Here is a 25,010-nt window from a genome sequence, read left to right as displayed (position 1 = left end):
CTCCAGGGTGTCTCTTCAACATGCCTCCGTGCCCCCTCAATCCTTTACCCCTCACATCTTACTTTTGAGGTTGATGAATTCTTTGACTCATTTCCCCCAGTGGCTCCATGCAGATTCTTGATGCTTTAAGCAGTCAAAGTCTGCTCTAATCACAAACTACTTTGGGTCTACTAATTGCTTTAACCACTTCTTTATAGCTCTGTCCTTCATTTTGGAATAGAAAAGCATCCGACTTGCCAGAGCATCCTTGCCAATTCCCTAAGCTCATCTCTGTCAACTGTCAAAATTGCTCCTTTTAATATTTTCTTGCCCATAGCATCTTGATGTAATAATTTCAGTGACTGGCAGAATTCTTGAGGTCAGTTCCAGTGTGTGCCTCTGGGGTACATATGGTCATCCCTGAATGAGCAAGCTATGGGTAGATTGGAATGGACAGAGCAGTCTATTGGGACAGTGCAAATTGCCTCTTGTTGGCTGAGAGGCTTGAAGAGTCCTTCAGGAGATATGGGGGGAAATGGAAGTGGAGTGTAATATGCTCTGTTCAAAGAACTGTCATCTGGGAGAAAAAAAATACTGGCAGAGAAAACACAGCCTGCCAAAGCTTGATAAATAAATTGTTTTCCTAGATCTTTGCTTCTCCTAGTAATTTAAAATCCTTGTTATTGTTCTTAGTACCTTCATCTACTATTTAATAGTTGTTCTGATAACAAATTTCATTGAAGAGACAATTCAAACAAACTACTAAAGTGGCTTTGGAATTCATTTAGGGACTTCATTCTCATCCCCATTTCCAAAGGAACTGGAAAATGAGTGCTCTTTTCCCACGTAAATGCTAAAGGCTAATGAATGAAGAACCATTGCCTTGCTTTTTCTCCCAGCTGATTTAAATGTCCTAAGATGTGGCTGAGAAGGAGGTAGGTCACTTGCCTCTTAGTACCACAGGCTGAAAGAGAGAAATGGAAAAGTGTTCTGAGACTTCAGGTAGTTGCCACCATAATTACACCCCATTGTGAAAATGAGGAAACCAAGGCACAGAGCAGTTGAATAGCATGCCCAAAGTCATAGATCTTGTAGACAACTGAGGTGGGATTTGAATCACTGAGATTATATGCCTGTTTCCTGGTCAAGATCTGTGAGCAGCGAGACTTGACTGCATTTTGCAGTGACTTTAGTACTAATTGTAGTGATATAGCTCTGTTCATTCATGCATTAATTCAACAAATGAAAGCTACTGGGAAGTGAGTTGGTTCTTGTGTCACGAGAGACTGTGAGCAGGAGATGTGACCAGGTGGTGGACCTCCCAGAGGAAGAGCAACCAAAAGGCAGTGGACGTGAAGAGGGGAAAGAAGAGTATTTACAGAAAGCTTGCATATTTTATCTGTTTATAGGACCTATTTCACCCAACACCTCATGGCCAAATAGTCATATTTTGTATAATGGAAACAAACTGATCAGTAGAGAGCAGGTAGTCCTCTAAGAAGTCAAAAATGGGAACTAAGACAAAGAGAAAGCAAGGGTATGCCAAACTAGCATATGACATACTTCCCCATCAGTGTTATTGGTAGTCACCATTCAGAGGATGGGAAGGCAGATGTTCTGTATGCTTCATTATGTTGTGAAAAAAGTAATTTTCAATCTTGGTGATAGAAATGATTCTGTACACTCATTATTCTCTGAGACTTTTCAGTGTTCTTGCACTCTAGTTAAGCCTAACAGTCTGGTTATTCTTTTCAGTTTATTCACAACTGTGTTGAATGACAAATCAAAGAGAGCAAATGAGCTGGGCGTTAGGAGATTGGAAAGAAGGGCTGCCCACCAGAGCTCTTCAGAAAATCCATGAGCTTGAAGGACAGCTGGACAAGCTGAAGAAAGAAAGGCAGCAAAGGCAGTTTCAAGTGGAAACTCTGGAGGCCGTGCTGCAAAAGCAAACACAGAAGGTAGCCCTGAAAAGCTGGGGTTTACAACAGTCCACTCATTTTTTTGCATCAGTTATTTCCCCTTGGCCTGTTCAATTTAGGGAAAAATGGTTTTGCTCCCCTTAGGGGGTAACGATCTGTCTCCTTTCAGGATTCCTTTTTTAAAAAGATATCATTTCTTGAGTTTTACAGAGAGGGGAAGGGAGAAGGAAAGAGCAGGAGAGAAACATTGTTCTGAGAGAGAAACATAGATTGGTTGTTTCCTGTATGCACTCTGACCTGGGAATGAAGCCACAACCCGGGCATGTACCCTGACCAAGAACTGAACCCGGGGCAATTTTCTTTCATGGGATAATGCCCAACCCACTGTGTCACACCAGTCAGGGTCTTTTTTGAGATATTTTAACTACCTCGTATTCTTCATCCTCTATCCTCCTTTCTGCTTGCCTGCCAGCATTGTGGAGGGGACAGTAGAGAACACTTTGTGGTCTAAATGGCTGTCACTTTTTGAGAGCGGGCTTTTCACTTTGATATCCCCAGACCTCATCTCTTCAGGAATAGTAAAGGAAAACTTCAACAATGCTTCTTTCTTACCATGTCATGAACTACTGTACTAGAGATACAGTCACTGCTTCTAGGGACAGTCTTTGCTAGTGGGAGGATTTTCCAGTTCCTTACACTTACTGGCTTTAGCAGCCCAACTTGAAAATGAACTGCAAAGGGAGATTTACAGGGCTTATTTTCATTTGTATTTATTTCTTAATTCTTGAATGCATACTAAAACCTCTCTTTCTAGCATGGGTATGTGTAGCCTGAGCCAAGATAAACAATACATGACTTTGTTGAACTTTTCTCTCTGGAGACTTTAAAGTGCAGTCCTAGAAATATGTGCATTCAGCAGGTATTGATATCTGGGTGATTACAGCCCTCTCTCAGAAAATGGGCCATCCATGTTAGGCTCCATTTTTCAAAGAATACCTGGGAAATTCACACAGTAAGAGAACTCTTTCCTTTTGAACAACCCCCACAAGGTTGAGAATGAAGAAATGGAGGCCATAACCCTAAAGAAGGAGAATCAAAGCTTGATGGAAATATGTGAAAACCTGGAGAAGGCTAAGCAGAAGATCTCTCACCAACTTCAAGTCAAGGAGTCACAAGTGACTATCCAAGAAGGACAACTGAGTTCAACCAAAAAACAAATAGAGAAATTGGAGCAGGAACTGAACAGGTAATTGTTTGGATGGTGTTTAAATGGATATCTGTGTGTACATTCATGAGATGCATTTATCTTTTCCTTGAATGATATAATTATTACACAATGGAATGGTTTCTTTTTCCAAGTAGAAACAATAATGATCTAAGGAAACTTGATTCTGACATACTTGACTCCTATCAGTGCATAACTCAGTGCTATAGAAATTTCTTGAACAGTTGCTCCCTTCACTCATTCCTTCATTCCATGATCATTGAGTTTCACGATCCAGCACTGTGCTACCATGTGATACAGTAGTAAATAGTACCACAACCATCCTCCAACCAGTTGTGGTTGGAGATGAGAAAGGAATTTCTAGTGGGACCCATCTATAGAGATGTATGATTTATTTTTCTTTAGCATTTGGGATATAAGTGCTGAGAAGGTGGACAGGAGGGTTGATTTAGGATTGTTTTTGGCCAGGGCATTGGGACAGAAGACATGGAATGATTGAGGATATTGGGAAGAGAGTGATTAAAATCCTGGGTGGTGACATCTGAGCTGGAAAAGGAGGGAGGGAAGCAAAGTGAAGAAGAGGTTCCTCCTGAGATTTCCATCTGGGAGGGAGCTTAAGCATTCCTTAGTCAATTTGCCAGTTTCAGTGTCCTATTGAAGCAGTAAAAAAGTGCTTATTACTTATTTTTCCACTTATAAAACACTAGAGGCATTATCAAAATAAATTTAGTGGGGCCTAAACACTGCTAGTTCATGAATGGTATCTTCTTGTTCTAAGAGAGGAGTTTTGTCCAAATAATGGGAATGATGGAAGCTAAAAGCAAAAAGTACTTTAGGAAATGGTTCCATTGCAGAGACTGCAAATGCACATCCATAGATTTGAAAAAGGATATTGCAAATGACTGTAGACTTACAGAAACAACTGTTAACATTTATACAACCAAAGTCCAATGACCAAAGGAGAAATCAACATTGATTCAATGCTGATGACTAGAGAGTCAATGAGAATTTGAATAGTATTTCCAGTAATGTCTTTTTTCTGTTCCAGAATCTGACCTAGGATTCCACCTTGCATTTAGTTGATGTTTTCTTAGGCTCAGAGATCTATTTCTTATTTTATTTGCTATCCATGTAGGAAGGTGGCTATCTTTCAATTGCATATTAGGAATCAACTTGTATCTTGTGGAGTGTTTTGTTTGCTTGTTAATTGTCTGCCCTACCACATTCCATGAGAACAGGGACCTCGTCTATCTTGTTCGTCACTGTATCCTCAGCAGCTGGCAATTGTAGGTCCTCAAATATTTGTTGAATGAATGAGTGAATGATAGTCATTCATTTTGAAAAACAAGTACGAGGAAAGTGGGAAGCTCACTTCAGTATGCTGAAATATTCATTTCTTTGGAAAGCATATTTTAGCTTTGGTTTTAGAAATACTGCTTTTCATAACTTAGGAATGGTTTTAGAAATACTGGTTTTCATAACTTAGACAGAAACATTTGTATATTTAGCATTTTAGAACAGGACACTTTTGTATGCATCCCTATATTTCATTGCAAAGTGCCATTTGGTAGCAATATTTGTGAGATTTACACTGCACAGGGTTGTACGTGGCACAGAGCAACTGTTAAATGTCAGCATTACTATTATCATTGTTATCCATTGTCACTGTCCTCATGGGGTCAGAATACCCCTGTAGCACATTGAGTTTGAAATATTCTTATTTTGTAATGTGGATATAGATGTTCCTAAAAGTTTATAAGGTATATAAACTTCAGACTGTAACAACCATTAAAAGTATAGCTGTCTTTAGTGTAAGAACTTTTAAAGAGTGTAATAATGAGACCACACAAACTGTTGAGTATAGAGTTGAAGTTCTCACTGATGACCTTCCAGTGCAGGGCAGGAGCTTCTTTTCTCCATCAATAGCCACCGGCTATGTCTCAGGAAAGTCTCGAGCAAGTTCAGTTGGACCATTTGAAAGGCTGATCAAAAACATAAGGTTGGCAACCTCATGTTGTCAAACCTAGTCAAAAACAGTTTATTTTAGTGCTTTTATGGTAGTACTGGTGTGTGTTTTTGTCTCTAAGAGAAAGAAGAAACTATTGTTTTTAAAAAAAATGATAGTGGTGTATACTTTTTTTTACTATTTAAAATAAATGAACTTTTATTTTTTTAATGAAAGAATAGGAAAAGGGGGTGGGGTAGAAGTTGAATTTTGAGATGGAAATGAAACACCAATTTTTCAAGGCCCTTCAGAATTCACCTGCAAGACTTCCACCAAGATGGAGGCATAGGTAGATATACTTGGCCTCCTCACTCAGCCAAAAGAAGCACAACAGCAAATTTGAAAGGCAAAAGGACCCGAACTGCCAGAAAATCAAATTGTATGGAAGTTTGATGACCAAGGAGTTAAAGTAGACACATTCATCCAAATGGGTAGCTGGGGCACTCAGGCACTGTCTTCACTCTCTCCTTGGAGGACTGCCTGCATGCCCAAGAAAATGGTGCATGTTAGCCATTCTAATAGGGCATTCATTATATTAAGCTAAAGTCAGACTTTGGAGACTTGCAAGCATTGAATCTTCTTCTAGGTTGTTTGACTCTGAAAGGTCTTCAGAACTTAAACTGTAGGGATATTCTGCACATATACGTAATATATAGCTTACTTCCCCCATTTCTTTGTAACTGTTTTCACCATATTTTTATGCATTATGTTAACTTGATTATTATATGTGTTTTAAAACTGTTACCTGAACGCACACTAAATAAATAAATTAATTAATTAGTTAATAAAATGTCATAAAATACGTGGTACATAGATCACATCTGTGCTTTGTTATGACTTCATAACATAAGTAATGCCATCCAGTTCTGTGATTTTTTAACCCATGCTTCAGGGATTACAGATTTTTCCTATGTTTCTGAAGTTCTGGGTTCTTTTATATCCCTGTCTCTCTCTTTGGCTTAGAATATAAAATTGATTTGGAATATATCTCCAACCTCCCAACTCTTCCTTGCACTCTGTGGGGCTATTATAGGTGTTCATTATAACCTTCATGACATTGTAATTATTGGTTTATTTCTGTTTTCCTAATTAGTCTAAGTCCCTGTAAAGACAGGTGACTGAGCTTATGTCTGTCACACGTGTATTGGGTAAATGAAGTGGTAAGAGTTCTGACATGGTGAATTTTGTAAGCTGAGGCCTCTCTGGAAACAGTATGGTGTTGCTATTCTGTCACTTTTGCTTTGATTTGGCATCCTCCTGTGTCCTTTTCTAACAGCTGTAAATCTGAACTTGAAGGAAGCCAGAAAGCTGCATGGCCTGCAGATGTCTCTGGGAATGCATGTGACACACCACCAAAACTGTTTACCACTCCAATAACACCAAGTCAGTATCATAGCGGTAAGGAGTTTTCCCCTTCATATCCAAAGTTCTTCTAGTGAGATTTCAATTTCAATTGTGCCAAAGAAATAAATTAACTCGGCTCTGAATTCAATTTCTAATCTGGGCACTCAAAAACTGCAGCTACTTGCTGTAACCTGTATATTGGTACCTCTGTTGAACTCTGTTCAGCCATCAGGTTAGTAAGACTATGGTTTTCACTGAAAATTTTTTTTTTTACTTACATTTAGAAATTCCACCAAGTTGTTTGGACCAGTTCTAGGGAAGCTTCAAAAATTTAGTTCATGTCTTAGGAAAATGCATCCCACCATGAAACTTTCTTGTAGCCATTTTCAGGGACGTTAATGACTTCAGTGTCTTTCCTCTTGCCAGCCTTTTGCAGATTTTTGCAGAAACTCATTCAAAGAAGCAGACTTATTGGCCAGCCTACACTTTTTACTTTATCCTTCTGTGGTGTGTTTCAAAAAGAATTTCATTTCTGAACATTCAAAACACTCGTGTTTCCATGGATTTTGATCTTTGAAGAATTTGACCAATATCTGTTGCCCTAACTGAAGTGTTCTTTCTGCTGTACTAAAATACTCATTTCTGAATTACCTATTGTAATGATGATCTGTGAGTTGACAAAGTCAATGATCAAAGTAAATCTGTATCTCCTTGTCTGTGTTTAGGTTCCAAACATGAAGATCAAAAATAAAAATATGATGAAGAAGTTGAAGAATGGAAAAGAATAGAGGCAGAGGTGAAAGCCTTGTGGGCAAAGATAAATTAATTATATATAGGCCTTATAGCAGTGTGCAGTTGAGAAAGTGCTTTCATATAAGCCACAACAGTGATAGAGAAAAATCTGCTTGACAGAGAGCTGGTGCATTTTCCTTCCACTGAAAAAATAAAGTTCCTCATACATTGGTTATGATATTTCTTTCCTTCCTTCCTTCCTTCCTCCCTCCCTCCCTTCCTTCCTTCCTTCCTTCCTTCCTCTTTTCCTTCCTTCCTTCCATCTTCCTTCCTCTATCTGGTCCTCCCTCAGTCTCTCCATCTGTTGCTCTCCAATATACACCCTGACCAGGATAAAACCCGCAGCCCAGGTATGTGCCCTGACCAGGAATTGAACCTGCAACCTTTTGGTGAATGGGACAATGCTCCAATCAACTGAGCCACCTGGCCAGGGCTGGTTATGATATTTCTTTTTTTAAAAAAAATTTTACTTATTTATTTTTTTAGAGAGGGAAGGGAGAGAGAGAGAGAAACATCAATGTGTGGTTGCTGGGGGTCATGGCCTGCAACCCAGGCATGTACCCTGACTGGGAATCGAACCTGCGACACTTTGATTCACAGCCCACGCTCAATCCACTGAGCTATGCCAGCCAGGGCTGGTTATGATATTTCTTAATTGAAGAAAGAGGCAATGAGTGAATAAAATAGAGTGGGGAGATTCCTTTACCCCTAAATATTAAATGTTCCTCAAATTCCATAGAAACTGCAGCCATATATTTATTTCCCTATTAAGATCTAATGATAATTAGCATGTTTGGAGAGGGTTGGACCACACTCATTCCTGACACTGGCTTTGTCACCTGGAGGAAATGGCTCCGTATGCAGTTTTTCTGATGGATTGTGGTGCCTGCTGCCAGGGACATGGGTTGTGAGGATCCTTATTTATTAAACGCTTATTTCAGGGGACAATGTTTTCCATCATCTCCCCAGTTCCTTTAATGACATTGCTGACAAGGGTTTTAAACTCCATTTTGATGTGCATAAATGAGCAGAGAGAAGTGGATAAAGACATTTGCTTAATATCAACAAAATAAACAAAATGCATGTTTTAGAAACCCCTCCTTCTTGTTTAGGGACTGACTCTGAAAATACAAATATCTATAGAATTTTTCTTTACATGTTTACTCCCATGATATTATCTTTTTGAAAAAATTCATTTGGGCTTTAATGGTGTATTTCTGCTAAACAAGAACTTGATAAGATGGCACAATTTCACAAAGAGTGGAAGGCAGAGTTTCCAAGTAGATACATTAAATATTGGGGATCAAAAGCCCACATTAGAGATTGAACAATTTTAATTCTTTTTTTGCCATTAAACCTCTCCCTGTGGCAGGAAAAGCACTTAGGTAAAGAATGAAATGTAGCACCTCCAGCCATGTCTTGTCAGAATGCAGGTGGAAAGGAAAAGAGAAGAATTCAAGACATTAAACAAATCCACAAATGTCTATTATGTAACACAAGATACTTAATAGGACATTTGGTGGGGTGTGATATGGTATAAAGTGAGATTTTTTAAAGAGCTCTGTAGGTTAATATCAAAACAAATTTAAGATTTCATCAATTTACTTTTAGAGAGAGGATAAGGGATGGGGGAAGAAAGGGAGAGAAACCTGCATGTGTGAGACATAGAGTGATCGGTTGCCTCTCACATGCCTGCAACCAAGGCATGTGCCCTGACTGGCAATTGGACCAGTGACCTTTCGATTCCCAGGCCAGCACCCCAGCCACTGAGCCACACCAGCCAGGGCTGATATTGAATTTTGATTCTCTTTGCGCAAAGCTACAGAGGGTGGGGGTTTTGGTGGTGACAAAGGGCAGGTAGAGGAAAAGCAAATTTCATGATTCAAATTGGCACTTGTGTGTTTAATGGAGTACTTGAGGGATGTAGAATAGATACAAAAACTGAGCCCACATGGAACAGATTGGGCCTCAGCAGTGCTGGCTTAAGCGTTCAATGCTGAAGTCCGACTATAAGAATATCTCCCTGGGCCTTGGGTCTTATTGGTTCCCTTGACTTGATGAAAGTTCTTTCCTGGTACCCAGTGGGAATGCTAACCTGTTGACATGGCTTTATGTTCTGCTTGAAAAGAGTCTTGAATACTATGATTTCTCAAGGACACTAAAGAGTTTCTGTCTTTACAGAAAGCCAGCCAGGTTATTGCACAAAACATCATGAAACACCTGAACATTGGCCAACACCAGGCTTCCTGGTCTGTGTTCCCATGGCAACAAGAACAGACCCCAAGTCTTCTTTCTTCTGATGCTCTACAGACTCCCATCAGCAGAGGTTACTCTGCATCTCACTTCTCCCAGAAACTGGAAGTGACCCTGAGTAGTAGATCAACTTTGCAAGTAGGGCAAAGAGGTGCTGATAGCAGCTTCTGTGATAATGCTAGCAGTTCTCAACTTTGGGATCAACGAAATGCCCAGAGTCAAGGTAATGTTTTGAGCTCAATCAGGTTTCCATTTTCCTGAGATAATTTGAGAAGTCATTCCAGGCATTTGTAGTCCTAGAAAGTGCTTATGGGTTTTGTTAGCCACATCCATGGTCAGCATCCCAGGCTGGTGATGTGGAAATACTGTCTTTTTGAGAATGAGAAAAGATATCACAATTTTGGAGGGTACCTTTATTTGTCCTGATAAGCTGGGACCTTGAAGCTTTCAAAGGTAGGATGGATGCCTTTGACTTGTCCTGCAGAAGCAGGGTGAGTAGGTTGGTTACAGTTGACACTCCTCAGCCTTCTCCTCTGGCTCCTTTTGTGCCCCGTGAAACAAGCCTGCATCTGGCCACTTTTGGCCAGAGGTGTGGCATGTGTGTGCAGAACAGCTGTGCTCTGTGCAGGCAAGCTGCTTGCCCATATGGGAACAAACCTGTGACCTTGGCCACTGTCCCAGGCTGCAGCTGACAGCCAAGGGTACCAGGTGGTGGTTTGGACTCTACTCTGCAGACTAGGATCATAGCCAGTGCTATGATATATCCAAAATGATCATCGGTGTTCACTGGTGAGAACTCTCACACTGCCAGTACCATTGGGACCAATATTGTGTGTATGTGGGGGGGGACATCAAGAAAAATGTGTGGTGAACTTTGGCAGTAGAGGAGATTCACACTGCCTTGATCTTTACTGGAGATAAAGCTACTGGAAGATGTGGGAGGGTGAAGTTTTCAGGGATCATCACTTATTTCTTTGATGTCCTCAGAAAACAAGTATTAGTCTGCCAGTGTGAAACCAAGTGGTGACCGAAGGAAAGGTTTTATAGGTGATGCACTTTTTGCAGCCTCAGTCCAATAATATTCACCATTTTAGGAAAGCATTTTCTCCCTCAAGTTTTCTGTAATAACAAGAAAATTGGTTTCTCCTGCTTTCTACAGGACACTTGAGTATAAATAACAATGGAAACTACACATTGAAATTAAATCCAATAAGAGTAGCTTCTGTGTTTAATGTGCTTTGACTTCTATTTGTCTGATCAAAGATTTCAGAGCAGAGTAACCTAAATAATACATTCTGAATGTAGTTGTAAATTTGATGTGAAAAGCAGATGTTAATGGAAGTGCGGGTTTTGTTTGCTATTTAAGAGCTAAGGAGCCAGGCTGGTGAGTTGGAACTACAACTGCCAGGACACGAGAAAGAAATGAAAGTCCAAGTGAATCAGTGGCCAGAACTCCAGCTCCAACAGGACAAAACAAAAATGGAATTAAATGAAAAAGAGAAAGTTTTGAATAAAAGTAGGGCTGAACTGACAGCACAGTATGACCAGGCATCAACCAAGGTACTTGACTTTTCATGATTTTTTTCAAAATGTCCACTTTTGTCCATGCAGTTTCTGGGAAACCATACTTGATGCTTAAATTGATGAGGTAAATGGTGTAATGAACCTTCTTCATGTATTCTAGGCAGTATTGGTGCCATAGAACTAGTAAGTTCTTTTAGAGCTGGGGTATGAGGGGTCAGTCCTGGACTGCACATTTCCCAGCCAAGGGACTTCAGCAGATCCTTCACCTCTGACATCTCAGAGGGTGAAGATTAAAGGTCATGGATATGCAGCAGTGGGCACATTTTCTGGCCCATACAAGAGACTTAAAGTCATGGAGCTTTGAAAGATGTTTAGCAATTATGATAGAATGTAATTAATTGATTGACTATTGAGATCCAGTATCCATTTAACCTTAAAGCTCCAACAAAGGACTTTTACTGGAGGGTATTTTAGAGGGGTTAGGAGGAATGGTTGCTGCTTTGGCTCCAACTTATCTCTCTGCTTTTCTATTTCCCATAGTCATTTGCTCACAGACTCATTTGACAAAGACATGAAGACTGCTGAATGTGTCAGGCCCTCTTGTAGACCTGGGGATGGAGCAGTGAGGGATCAGACAAAAGTCAATGGCCTCATGGATCTTCACCCTAATGTGGGTGGGACACCGATATAGAGGTCACAGACAGCATGGTGTATTGAGAACAAGTGCAGGAAAAAAGGAATTATTTTCTGGGGCCACCCATACCTATTGGATGTGTCATGAACCTAATCTCTCTCTGAGCCCAGGCTCCTTCTGCTTGGCATGCTCTCCTTCTGCAATGCCCTTGCCATGCTTCTCTTCCTGTGAGCTCCTTCCCTCTGCTCTTGATGCAGTGAGATCTTTTCTCCAGGCATCCCCTTGTTTGTGGGGTTCCCACACTTGGCTCATTGTCAGAATCACAGAGAAACTTGCAAACATAGTCCTGTCAGACTTAAGGAATTGACTTCTAATAAACTCTAGAAATTTCTAAGGCAGAAGGTAAACACCAATGTAGTATCTACCCCTACCCCTATGTCCAACATATTTCTTGTAGGAAGAGTTTATCTTGTGAAAAACAATCTTTTACATTTTAAGATAATTGAAGATTCATACTGAGTTTTATGAAATAATGCCTTGTCACTATTGCTTTTTAAATATTTGCATGAGCTTTGCATCCTTGGAATAAGTACTGCTTGCCATGGTGTATAATTCTTTTGATATAGTTCTGAACTTTATTTGCTAATAGTTTGTTAAGGATTTTTGTGTCAATATTCATGAGGTATATTGCTCAGCGATTTTCTTTCTTCTTTTTGTCTTTGGTATTTGTATCAGAGATCATTACAGTAACATTAACTCCATAAAATGAACTGGGAAGCATTTCCTCCTCTTCTCTATTTTGAAGAGATTCTGTAGAATTTGTGTTATTTCTTTATACATTTTGTAGAATTCTCCATGAAACCATCTGGGCCTCGAGATCTCTGTTTTGAGAGTGTTAAAATTGCAAGTTCAACTTTAAAATATTGACATTGCTATTAAAATGACTTATTTCATATTGAATGAGTTGGGATAGTTTGTGTTTTGGAGGGAAATCATTAATTTCACTGAATTGTCAAATTCATGTATGTGGAGTTTTTTGCAGTATTTCCATACTTTTTGATGCCTGTGTGTCAGGTGGTATGCAGACATTTGTATCTCCTCCTTTTTCTCATTGTCAGTCTTCCTAAAGATTTGCCAGTTTCATTGTTCTTTTATTGATTTTTCTAACAAATCAGCTCTTTGGTTCATTGCTTCTCTTATTTTTCTGTTTTCAGTGTCATTGATTTTTGTTCGATTATTTTCATTTGCTTGCTTTGGGTTATTTTCTTCTTGTTTTTCTAGGTTGTTGAGGTTGGGTATTTAGATGGTTAATGTGAGACTTTTCTTCTTTTCTCATGGAAGCATTTAATGCTATAAATTTCCCTCTCAGTACTGCTTTAACTGTGTTCTACAATTTGGATATATTGTATTTTACTTTTTGTTCAGTTCAATGCATTTAATGTTTTTTCCTTGGACCCATGTATTCTTTAGAAATAATTTGTTTAGCTTCCAAGTGTTTGGAGATTTTCCTCTTTCCATTAGTGATTTTTCATTTGACTCCATTATGTCCAAAGAACATACTCTAGGATCTCCAATCTTTAAAATTTGTTAAGGTTTGTTTTATGGCCCAGGATATGGCCTATTTTGATATATGTTTTATGGGCACTTGGAAAAATGCATATTTTCATTGGGTCAAGGGTTCTAAAATGCAGTATCTCCTATTGGTTGATGGTATTGCTGAATTCTAAACCCTTGCTGATTTTCTGTCTAGGTCTATCAATTGTTGAGATGGGATGTTGAAAGCACCCCATAATTGTTCCTTTGTTTATTTCTCCTTTCAGTTTTATCAGCTTTTCCTTCCCATATTTTGTAGCTCCATTGTTAGATGCATACACATTTAGGATTGCTATGACCTCTGGGTGGATTGACCCTTATATAGTACCCTTGGTGTCTCTGGTAATTTCCTGTATTCTGAAGTCTACCTTATCTGATAGTAATATAGCCACTTTGGCTTTCCATTGATTAATGTTGCTGTGATATTTATTTCTGTCTTTTTACTATCAGTCTATTTATATTATTATACTTGAAGTGAGCTTGATGTAGACAGTATACATTAGGGTGTATTTTTTAAAATATATTTTATTGATTATGTTATTATATTTGTCCCATTTCCCCCCTTCATCCCCCTCCAACCTGCAACCCTCTCCCACCCACATTCCCCCCCTTTAGTTCATGTCCATGTGTCATAAATTCTTTAACTTCTAGATTTCCCATACTATTCTTGCCCTCCCCTTGTCTATTTTCTATCTGTCATCTATGCTACTTATTCTCTGTACCTTCCCCCCACTCCTCCCACTCCCCTGTTGCTAATCCTCCATGTGATCTCCATTTCTGTGGTTCTGTTCTTTTTCCAGTTGTTTGCTTAGTTTGTTTTTGTGTTGTTTTAGGTGTGGTTGTTAATAATTGTGAGTTTGCTGTCATTTTACTATACATGTTATTTTATCTTCTTTTTCTTAGATAAGTCCCTTTAACATTTCCTATAATAAGGGCTTGGTGATGAGGAACTCTTTGAACTTGACCTTATCTGAGAAGCACTTCATCTGCCCTTCCATTCTAAATGAAAGCTTTGCTGGATAGACTCATCTTGGATGTAGGTCCTTGCCTCTCATGACTTGGAATACTTGTTTCCAGCCCCTTCTTGACTGCAAGGTCTCTTTTGAGAAATCAGCTGACAGTCTGTTGGGAACTCCTTTGTAGGTAACTGTCTCCTTATCTCTTGCTGCTTCTAGGATTCTCTCCTTCATTTTAATCTTGGCTAATGTAATTATGATGTGCCTTGGTGTGTTCCTCCTTGGGTCCAACTTCTTTGGGACTCTCTGAGCTTCCTGGACTTCTTGTAAGTCTATTTCCTTTGCTAGAATGGGGAAGTTCTCCTTTATTATTTGTTCAAATAAGTTTTCCACTTGTTGCTCTTCCTCTTCTCCTTCTGGTACCCCTATAATTCAGATGTTGGATCATTTAAAGATGTCCTGGAGGTTCCTAATCCTCTCCTCGTTTTTTTGAATTCTTATTTCTTCATTCTTTTCTGGTTGTATGTTTTTTTCTTCCTTCTGGTCCACTCCATTGATGTGAGACCCAGCTTTCATTCCATCACTGTTTGGTTCCCTGTGCATTTACCTTCACTTCACTTAGTATAGCTTTCACTTTTTCTTCTAGTTGCAACCAAAATCAACCAGTTCTGTGAGCATCCTGATCACCAGTGCTTTTAACTGTGCATCTGATAGTTTGGCTATCTCTCGGTTGCTTAAAAGTACTGGTTGTGAGGCTTTCATTTGGTTTGAGTCATCTTTTTTTTTCTCTCCCCTTTGGTCTAGTCATACCTGTTATGTATGAGGGGCAGAGCCTTAGGTGTTCACCAGGGAGGGGTACCCCAGTCACTGGGTTGTGACATTGTATGTGGGGGTGGGGTTCAAGAGGGAGCAACGGCTCTTGCTCTGCTCTCTGTCAGACCTCAGTCCCTTTCGCTGCTTCCCCCGAGAAAACTGGTCCCCTCTGGTGCCAATTCCCGTGTGGATGGGACTTTCCAAGGACCTCTCCTGTGAGGCTGGGAATCTCTCCCTGCCACTCTACCCCCAACAGGTGTTTTCGATCAGTGCCCCAAGGCTCTATTTCCCAGCACTGGGATCCTGGGTTGTGCTCAGAGCCTTGCTTCGCAATCGCTGCCTCGCTGGGTCTGCCAGCTGCCCTTTTCTCGATCAGGGTCCACCCACTGTGGTCTTGAGTGCCCCAGATGCCTTATGTGCCCAGTCCCAATGCTCTCTGGCTCTCTGATCTTCACACCATGACCCGTGCCCGGCTTCCTGACTCTGCCCCTCCTACTGATCTGGATGAACATGTCTATTTTAACTTCTTGGTTGTTCGACTTCCATTCAGATCAATTTTCTGTCAGTTCTGGTTGTTATTCTGCTTCTAAATTGTTGTTGTCTCTATCTTGGCTGTGCGAGGAGGAACAGCATGTCTACCTATACCTCCATCTTGGCCGGAAGTCATTTGGGTGTATTTTTTAATCCACTCTTTGAATATCTTTCTTTTCATTAGTGAATTTAGACTATTTGCACTTAATGTAATCTGTGATAGTCCATGGTTAAGTCTGCCATCTGATTTTTTGTTTTCTTTTTCTTTCCATTTTCCATCTGTTTTCTTTCTTCCTGCTTTTCTGAGGGTTAGTTGTACATATTTTGAAATTCCATTATTGTTTAGCTATAGTGTTTTTGAATGTACTTTTTGTAGAGCCTTTACAGTGATTTTCTAGACATTCCATCATCAGTACACACAGCTTATCACTGTCTGTTGGTGTTGTCATTCTACCAGCCGTAATAAATTATAGAAAATTTACTTCTCTATTCATTTGTTATCTTACTCTATTTCTAATGGAATTTTAAGTATTTTTTCTACATCTATGTGGAATTGTTTCAGACAACATTTTCACTTTTGCTGCAACTGTCAAACACAGTTGAGAAAACTGAAGAAGGGAAGGAAAGCCTATTATATTGATATATGCTTCCTTCCTCTTTTTTTTCAGTTCCCTTCCAATTCCGTCCTTTCATCATTTCCTGTACAGAGAACTTTCTGTAACTCTTCTGCCGGCCACAGATTGTCTTAGTTTTCCTTTCCCTGAGAATGTCTTGCTTTCCTGGACATTCCTGGAAGGTACTGCCTCAGGGTATTATTTATATCCATGAAGTTTCCCCCCGGGCCCAAAGTCCGAAGTCAATCAATCTCCTCTCCTTTTAGAGCTTTCTTATGCTTGTTTTGATGTAATGGCCAGAATTGCTAGTTGTTCTTGATGGGAGGAATAGGGAAATGCACATCTAGCTTGTCTTTCTGGAAGTGGTAGTTTGGGTTCATTTTCAGACATTCTGCTAGTGCAGTGCTTTGCACAGAGCAATTCTTGAGAGGTACCGATCAGATGGACGAGGGTGCACTGGAGGGTCAAAGGGACTGTGGCCAGCCTTGAGCAATATATGCATTGTCTTGTGCAGTCTGAGTTGGTTTTCCAAGTTAAAAAGACTTGGATTTCAGTTCTGGCTCTCCGACCTCCCGCTTGCATTGCTTCTTAGAGCTACATCAAAGTTGTATGGTGTTCTGAGCCTCAGTTGCCTAATCATTAAAAACGATGTTAAGGTAGCCTGTGTCATAGGATTGTTGTAGAGATTGCAGTAATTTCCATGAAGGCTTTAGCATAGTGTTTGAACAGGTGAACTTATATTGATATTAGTAGTTATTGTAACACTGAGCTCTTTGTCCATGAAGCTCATTTTCAGTTGCATTCCTGCCAGCTCAGTTGTTACTCTGGATAAGAATCATACTTACCCTTTCACCTTTTGTGTTGTTGGTTTGATGTGACAAGAGCGCTGAATCTTTGTTCTAGCTTTCATACCTGCTGAAGTCTCTTCCAACTGCATGGTGAATCCTAATATTTGAGTAGGACAATGCTGAGTGCTAAGACCACAGCTCTGCTTTCTTTCTCTTAGTCATCCCTCCAGGTTCTTCCAACTTGTTCATTCAATGCTTTATGATTTCATTTGTCCCTGAACTACAATCCACCTAACTAAAAATTCAGTGTGCCTTTCCCTGTCTTGCCTATAAGGACAATATGACCTGGTCAAATCTGTTGCTGAAGTCAAGTTGTGCACTGTTTATGCTCTTCCCTGAACTACCATTACATTCACCTGTTAAGTGAAATGGAGCTCACTGAACCAAAGTCAATGCCATGTTCTTCAGTGAACACCTGCTGTGTCTGGAATGCTTCTTTATTAAGCATTTATGAGCCACATGGGACACAAAGCTGCTGAAGTTACATAGAAACAAAGTCTTGGGGCTTGCACCAAGCCTGGAGTTCACCACCCACAGTGTACAGGTGACAACCTCATGCCCAGAACATTCAGTGCCACGGTCCTGTGCTGCATACATTCAGGGACTTGAGCCCTGGACACTCTTTCAGAATGTTCTGGGACATCATGACACCCAGTGCTTAGCTACTCTGACGTGATTGTGCACCATCAATATCAGGATGTAATTTTTTAAATTTTAAATCAAGTATAAATAAAATGCCCTGAAAGCTCTTGTTTAACCCACTGTTTCTAGGAAGAAAAAATTGTTGATTCTGGGATCCTTTCATGGAGTGACTTGCAGTTTGAAGAGGGGCCAGCAGAGGGGGCCAAGTGCTCATTCATCTACCACACCCTGTGTGGGTTTTTCCCCCTGACATTGGCTGACATCCAAAATTCTGGTCTAAGTGGGCAGTGGTTTTCATCTGAATTGTTTACTGCTGTATCCCCAGTACCTAGTACATTGTTGGACATCTAGCAGGCATACAATCAATGTTTACTGAATTCACGCCTATTATAAATAATGTGTTATACTACTTTTCCTTGGTGATTTGAAATTCAAGAAAATGAAGGATAATGACAAAGGTGTCTTAATATCCAAGGCAGTGGACATTAATTTGAACCACTGGGTTAATATTTTATGTTTTGAAGTTGAGATTTTGACATTTCTGATACTTGTAAAACCTGGTGGTCATTTATGACCAGCTTTGCTCTTTCAATCTTTGCTTAGTTAATGATTGGTGTTTGACTGGTATTCTGGCAAGGTATTACATAGTGTTCTGTTTTTCTAATGAATTTTCTCTTACTTCCCTACTATTTGTAATAGTTCTAAATGGGACTATGATGTGTCTCAGGAGAATACATTAGTAGAGGGATTTGCCCCATTGGGCACATTTCATTCTGGACCAGGCAGTTCTCTCCCACCCACAAAACCCACTCTGACTCCTCCCTGGGCTCTCAGAGTTGTTTTGTGGGTGCAGTTTCAGGATGTGGGCACCACGGGGAAGAGAGAGGAATGGATTTCAGCACTTGAAGATTTCAGACCACTTGGTTCCATTTAGTTTGAGAGGAATATCCATAATTTTGATGTAGTTCATGTTTAAAGGATGATTTTAAGGAAGGAAGGCTCTGTGAAAAGACAAAAGAAGGTTCTTGGTGTTGCTCATGGCAGCTTGGTTAAAAACCAGGTGTGGTATTCACTGGAGCACTGTGAATCTCCAGAAATTTAAAATGGCAAAGCGAGAGCAGTGTGGAAAGAAGCCTTTTAATGTTTACAGTTTGTCACAGAATGTAATATGCTTGAAACAGACTACCCCTTGAGAGTAACGGGAACCATCTGATTATCTGACAGACTATAATTTCGACAACCATCACTTCATTTTAATCTGTCCAATGCAGCTAAACGTTCGATGAACCTTGCTTCTGACACACTGAGTTCCTTTTCACAGTGCACATGAGGAAGGATTTCAGTGGTCTAAGCCTTTACATTCTTGCTCCTATATCCCAAACATCAATGTTGTGTGTACTAAAATCACTAGTGTGGTTTCCCTGTATGTCTAATAGTTTAAACCCAATATTTTATGAAATGAGAATGTCAAAACACAATGATAAACTGAACCAGAACTTGGGACTCATTTTTGTAATGTTGGAAATATGACTTCTTTCCTTGAACACTTTGTTTTTCTACTGTACATTTTTATTTGTCGTTAGTATACTGCATTGGAACAAAAGCTGAAAAAATTGACTGAAGATTTGAGCCTTTATCGACAGAATGCAGAAAGTTCCAGATGTTCTCTGGAACAGAAACTCAAGTTAAAAGGAAAACAGTTTCAAGAGGTAAGGTGCACAGGTCCATGAGGCATTTGTCTGCGGTGTCTCAGTACCCTCAGTGAGAGGAGGAGCCGCCCTGTGTCATCACTTGGTAAGTTCTGCTAGGGAAATGCTGTGTGAGGAGAAAGTCCATGTGTTTCCCTTCATACTTTGAGTCTTTCAGGTTTTGATTGGAGAAGCAACTGGCAGTGAGAATGTTCCTTTTCATCCATGTTTTGTGATTTATTTGAGATTGTTGTTCACAGTAGGAAGAGGTCCCATTTCTTCCTTTGAACCCTTTCTGTTGTGATGGAAATTGTATGACATTCCCTGTCTGCTTTGAAAGCCTGTGGGCTGGCAAACACTTTAGAACAGTAGTCAATGAAATAAGTGGGGAAAGATGATGGGTGGCAGGTAAGGGCTGAGGATGCTCCTGAGGAGGGACAGCTGCCAGCAGGAGGTAAGTTGGTCTGACAGTGTGTCCCATGGTTGGAGGGTCTGCGGACTTCCAATGAGAGTGTCTGCAGATCGGAGCTCATCTGGGTGTGACACAGCCTCACATACACACTGACTGTCCACTAGCTCATGGAGTGTCTCACAGAACAACTTACACACACAAGGCAAGACACAGAGAATTACCCAGAAGGAAGGTATTCTGCATCCTGGAGTAATCATCACCAATTGTGCATTTCCATATTTTTAAATGTAATTAAATTTTGCTTTCATTCTGGTTGACATTTAGTTTTCCATTAGCTTCAGGTGTAGAGGCTAGCAATTAGACACTTATATCACTTACAGAGTGACCCCCTGGTGAACAAGTATTGAAAGATGGCAGCTATTATTTCTGAGGTAACTGAGATACCACACATTCTGCTAGTTCCTCGGTGAAAGGGGAGACTTAAGACCATGGGTTTTATAGTCTAGAATGGCAGTTTTCCATCAGGGCTGATTTTGTTTAAACTTCATGTGAGGACATGCCCATTGATGTATAGAGAGGGTGGGGGAGGGTAACAGGAAGAGAGAGGAGAGAAACATCCATGTGACAGAGAAGCACAGATTGGTTCCTTCTTGCCTTTGCCCTGATTGGACACCAAACCCATAACCAGGGCATGTGTCCCAACAGAAATTGAACCTGTAACTCTTTGGTTCATAGGATGATGTTGCAAACAACTGAGTCCATCTGGCCAGAAAAAAAAGGGGTGAAATCTTTCTTCCCAGAGAATGGTTAGCAACACCTGGGGACCTTTATTTATTGTACAACTGGGATGGGGAGTGGGGGGCTACCAGCACTTAGTGGCTAGGGGCCAGGAGGCTGGTAACCATCCTATAATACAGGACTGTCCCTTAAAGAAAGGCATTGTCCCCAGCCCAAAATATGAGTAGCCAAAGCTGCTAGCCAAAGCTGCTAGTACCTGGTGTAGCACTAAGATGATAGGAAAAAAAATCCCAAAACCCAATGGCAAAAAAAGAAAGAAAGAAAGAAAGAAAGAAAGAAAGAAAGAAAGAAAGAAAGAAAGAAAGAAAGAAAACAAGCACACTTACATGTCAAAGGGAAAGTGCCTGCAAATGTTACTCTGGTGTACTTTTGCACTGATCTAAGCTCACTGTTTTCATATGCTTTGCATCATTGTCAATCTGAAGTGGTGTAAGGTATTTATAGTTTTAAGCTCCATTCATGAGTGTGTTTGATTTCTAAGCTAAACTGTGATGGTTGCAGCTCAGCTTTACTCTCTTTTTCCCCTGGATGCTTCAAACAGAGGTGATTGATTTCATAGTGGTGGTGCAGTCAACAGGTGGGCTCCTGTCCTGGCCCTCGGAAACCAGGATTGGATGACTGGGACCTGTACATAAACATCAGGCTGCTGATGTTTATGACTGAGTGAATGGTCAGCTAGGCTTCCTGTTGTCTCTGGCTCTGCCATCACATATCCTATGGGATGACTGTGTCACCCTGGAACCTGCCTGTGCACCATCATCAGTGCTGAGAGTATGCATTTCTCTTTTCAGGAGCTCTCCAGTCAACAGCGTGCCTTCCAAATCTTGTACAGAGAGAGCTCACAGGTGAAAGGCAGACTCACACAGGAGCTGCAGCAGGCCAAGAACGCTCGCAACAGCCTGCAGGCAGAGCTGGATAAAGTAGGTGCTCCTCACTTCATTCCCTCTCCTTGTCCTTGGACATGTTAGCTCTGTCCCACAGCTGACCTGGGATGCTTTGGAGGGAAATATGCTCCAGCCTCACCCTCTGTACTTTCAAACAGGAGAACAGAGGAAATCTGTGTGGGTCTGGCTTCTCTCATTTTGACAAGAGGACAGTGAGTGAGTGAGAGCGTGAGGAGTGGGGTTCTCAGATGTCAGGGTCTATGGAGCTCTCTGACATTCTGGTTCTTGGTCAGATAACTGGGTGGGATATCTCCAGGTGGGAGATCTCCCAAGTCATTTTGCCCTGAAACACTCAAAGCACTGAAAATTACATCCCCTTGCTTGTTTAGCACTCATTTCAAAAATGATGTCATCCAGCTGTGTGGCTTTAGGTTTTCTCTCTGTGGTGATGGCTGCCATGCTCATATCTTGAGTTGGAGCATTGGTCCTGAACTTGAGACTCATGAGTGTATATCTGACATTTCTGCTCAGCATCTCTAAAAGGCATCTCACACTTCACATGTCAGTACTGGAACTGGAGCTGCTTGTTCAGTCTTGCTCCTCCCTTGGACTTTCTCATCTCAGGACATGTCAATTGTGGTCTTCACATTGCTCAGGCCAAGTGTTACCTGTCATCTTCACCTGTCTTTTTTCTCTCATACTTCCAAATGAGTCATTACCACTCAGCCGAGTCTACCTTTATTTATTTGTATACACACCCATGTGTATATGGGTATATGTGTGTACATTATATATAGCACATTCAAAGTCCTTTTTAAAATATTTTTATTGATTCTGCAATTACAACTGGCCCATTTTCTCTCCCCTTTTTTCACCTGCACCCGGCACCCCTATTCCCTCTAGCATTCCCTCTCCCCTTAGTTCATGTCCGTGGGTCATTTACATAACTTCTTTGGCTCCTCCATTTCCTGTACTATTCTTAACCTCCCCCTGTCTATTTTGTATCTACCATTTATGTTTCTTATTCCCTATACCTTTTCTCCCATTCTGCCTGACCCCTTCAAACTGGTAACCCTCTGTGTGATCTCCATTTCTGTGATTCTGTTCCTGTTCTAGTTGTTTGCTTAGTTTTTATTTTTAGGTTCAGCTGTTGATAGTTGTGACTTTATTGTTATTTTACTATTCATATTTTGATCATCTTCTTTTTCTTAGATAAGTCCTTTGAACATTTCATATAATAAGGGTTTGGTGGTGATGAACTCCTTTAACTGGACCTTATCTGGGAAAAACTTTATCTATGCTTGCTTTCTAAATCATAACTTTGCTGGAGAGAGTAATCTTGGATATAGGTCCTTGCCTTTCCTGACTTTGAATTCCTCTTTTCAGCCCCTTCTTGCCTGTAAGGTTTCTTTCCAGAAATCAGCTGATGGTCTTATGGGAGCTCCTTTGTAGGTTACTATGTCCTTTCAACTTGCTGCTTTGAAAATTCCCTGCTTTTCTTTTATCTTGGGTAATGTAATTATGATGTACCTTGTTGAGTACTTCCTTGGGTCCACTTTCTTTGGGACTCTTGGAGTTTCCTGAACTTCCTGGAAGTCTATTTCCTTTGTTACATTAGGGAAGTTCTCCTTCATTTTTTTTTCAAATAAGTTCTCAATTTCTTACTCTTCTTCTCCTTCTGGTACCTCTGTGATTTGAATGTTGGAATGTGTCAAGATGTCCCAGATGTTCCTAAGCCTCTCCTCATATTTTTTGAATTCCTGTTTCTTCGTTCTATTTTGGTTGAATGTTTACTTCTTCTGTTTGCTCTGAAACTTTGATTTGAGTACCAATGTCATTCCTGTCATGTTAGTCCTTTTATATCTCCTTTATTTCACTTTGCATAGCCTTCACTTCTTTCTCTTGTTGGCCTGCATGCTCAACCATTGGTGTGAGCATCCCAGTTACCAGTGTTTTCAGCTCTGGTTGGTTATCTCTTCATCCCTTCATTCTATTTTTGGACAACTGATGTGTTCTTTCCTCTTGGCCAAAGTTTTGTTTCAGAGTGCTTGTTTTGTTCTAATGGGCCCAACCTTCAGTATTGACCAGAATGGGACAACTCAGTCCTTCCACTGTGGCACTGTAAGTCAGAGTGGGGTTCAAAAAGGGAACAGTGCTGCCTGCTTGGCTCTTGGCTGGCTTCCAGTCACTTCCCCTGCTTTCCACAAGCCAACTTGGCCCTTTTGGTGCTGATTCCTGGTTGTATGGGCTTTTGTACATTCTGGTACCTTGTGGGTCTCTGCAATGACCTCTCCTGTGAGGCTGGGAGTGTCTCCTGTGCTAAAATCATTCCCAACGCTTTTAATGCCAGAGGTTTTGAGGGTTCATTTCCCTGCACTGGAACCCAGGGTTGCACAGTCTGTGTGGCTCCCCAGATGTTTCTTCCAATTTATCCACACACGAATATGGGAACACTAGGTCCCCCAGCCACCACCTTGCTGACCTGGTCCTCCAGCTACCACCTTACCATGTGTCTTCTCCACCTCAGGTGCCCATGTCTGCCCCTCCTAGCATTCTGAATGTATGTTTCCTCTTTAGCTCTTTGGGTGTCTGACTTCCATACAGTTTGATTTTCTGGCATTTTTGGTTGGTTTTTCTTGTAAATTTGTTGTTGTGTTCTTTTGGTTGTGACAGAAAGCAACGAGTACCTATGTACACCTCCATCTGGTCCTGAAATCTTGCACATTTAAACTCTTGTTTTAAAATGCCATGTATATAGAATATATAATTAATGATAAATGATTATTGGGCATGCTCTCTTATATCCGTTATCTGTTTGGGGTAGAGTGTCATCAGCTACCCCAGGAAACCTTCATGTGCTACATACCTCCCTGCTAAGAACACTCCTGGCTTTATCTCTGTCTGTATTTTACATGGAATGTGACTACTTCCACCACGTCTATGGCTGTGTAGGGCCCCAGACCATGTCATCTCCCACCTGGGTTACTGTTCTTGCCTCCTACTTGTCTCCCTGCTCTGCACTTCTTCCTCAGTCTCTTAACAACCATCGGCCAGATGGATCTTATCATGCCAGTCACATCACACCACTCTACTGTGAAGCTTGCAGTTGGACCCATGTCTTTCACATCAAGAGTCTCAACCTACTTCAAGGGCCTGTTCTTTTATTTAGTGACTCTTTTATTATACAAGATGACATTATGATTTACAAAGTAAACAGCAGAAAACTACATTTGGCCTTATTTTTCTCTCTGTAGGTCACATCAGGAAAGCACCAGCTACAAGGAGAATTGGAAGAGTTGAAGCAACATTTGAGCCAAACCCAACAGGCCTTACGGGCGAGTCAGACCACAGAAAATAAGCTGAGGAGGAGCAATGAGGTGAGTGAGGAGCAGAGATGAGCATTTATCAGCTTCTGTTCCAGACGCGGTGACACGGAATCTCTACTCTATTTTTCAGTAGCTTGTCAAGACCATATCATTTCTATTTCATTTGCCAGAATTTCTTAGGAAGTATTTGGTATATAACCTAATACATAAACCATGGTGCTTTTTCCCCC

At 40.7% G+C, this 25,010-nt stretch overlaps 1 protein-coding gene across 1 annotated transcript in view; it reads left to right on the top strand.

The window, feature by feature from the left end:
- Positions 1–1,775: 1,775 nt before the first annotated feature.
- The window catches only part of LOC123823668 (centromere protein F-like), a 56,380-nt gene continuing 33,145 nt past the window's right edge, over positions 1,776–25,010 (top strand). The window contains 9 exon segments of the mRNA XM_045846629.1: positions 1,776–1,937; positions 2,948–3,144; positions 6,405–6,526; positions 7,198–7,274; positions 9,431–9,740; positions 10,884–11,077; positions 19,256–19,381; positions 21,362–21,490; positions 24,709–24,831. Of these exon segments, the coding sequence (XP_045702585.1) occupies positions 1,776–1,937; positions 2,948–3,144; positions 6,405–6,526; positions 7,198–7,274; positions 9,431–9,740; positions 10,884–11,077; positions 19,256–19,381; positions 21,362–21,490; positions 24,709–24,831 (1,440 nt within the window).

This window comes from Phyllostomus hastatus, unplaced genomic scaffold (assembly GCF_019186645.2).
Source record: "Phyllostomus hastatus isolate PE091 unplaced genomic scaffold, TTU_PhHast_1.1 phas_contig_5, whole genome shotgun sequence".
In the NCBI taxonomy this organism is placed as follows: domain Eukaryota; kingdom Metazoa; phylum Chordata; class Mammalia; order Chiroptera; family Phyllostomidae; genus Phyllostomus; species Phyllostomus hastatus.
Note: the sequence above shows the minus strand (reverse complement) of the source record. Positions and strands in the feature narration are given on the sequence as shown.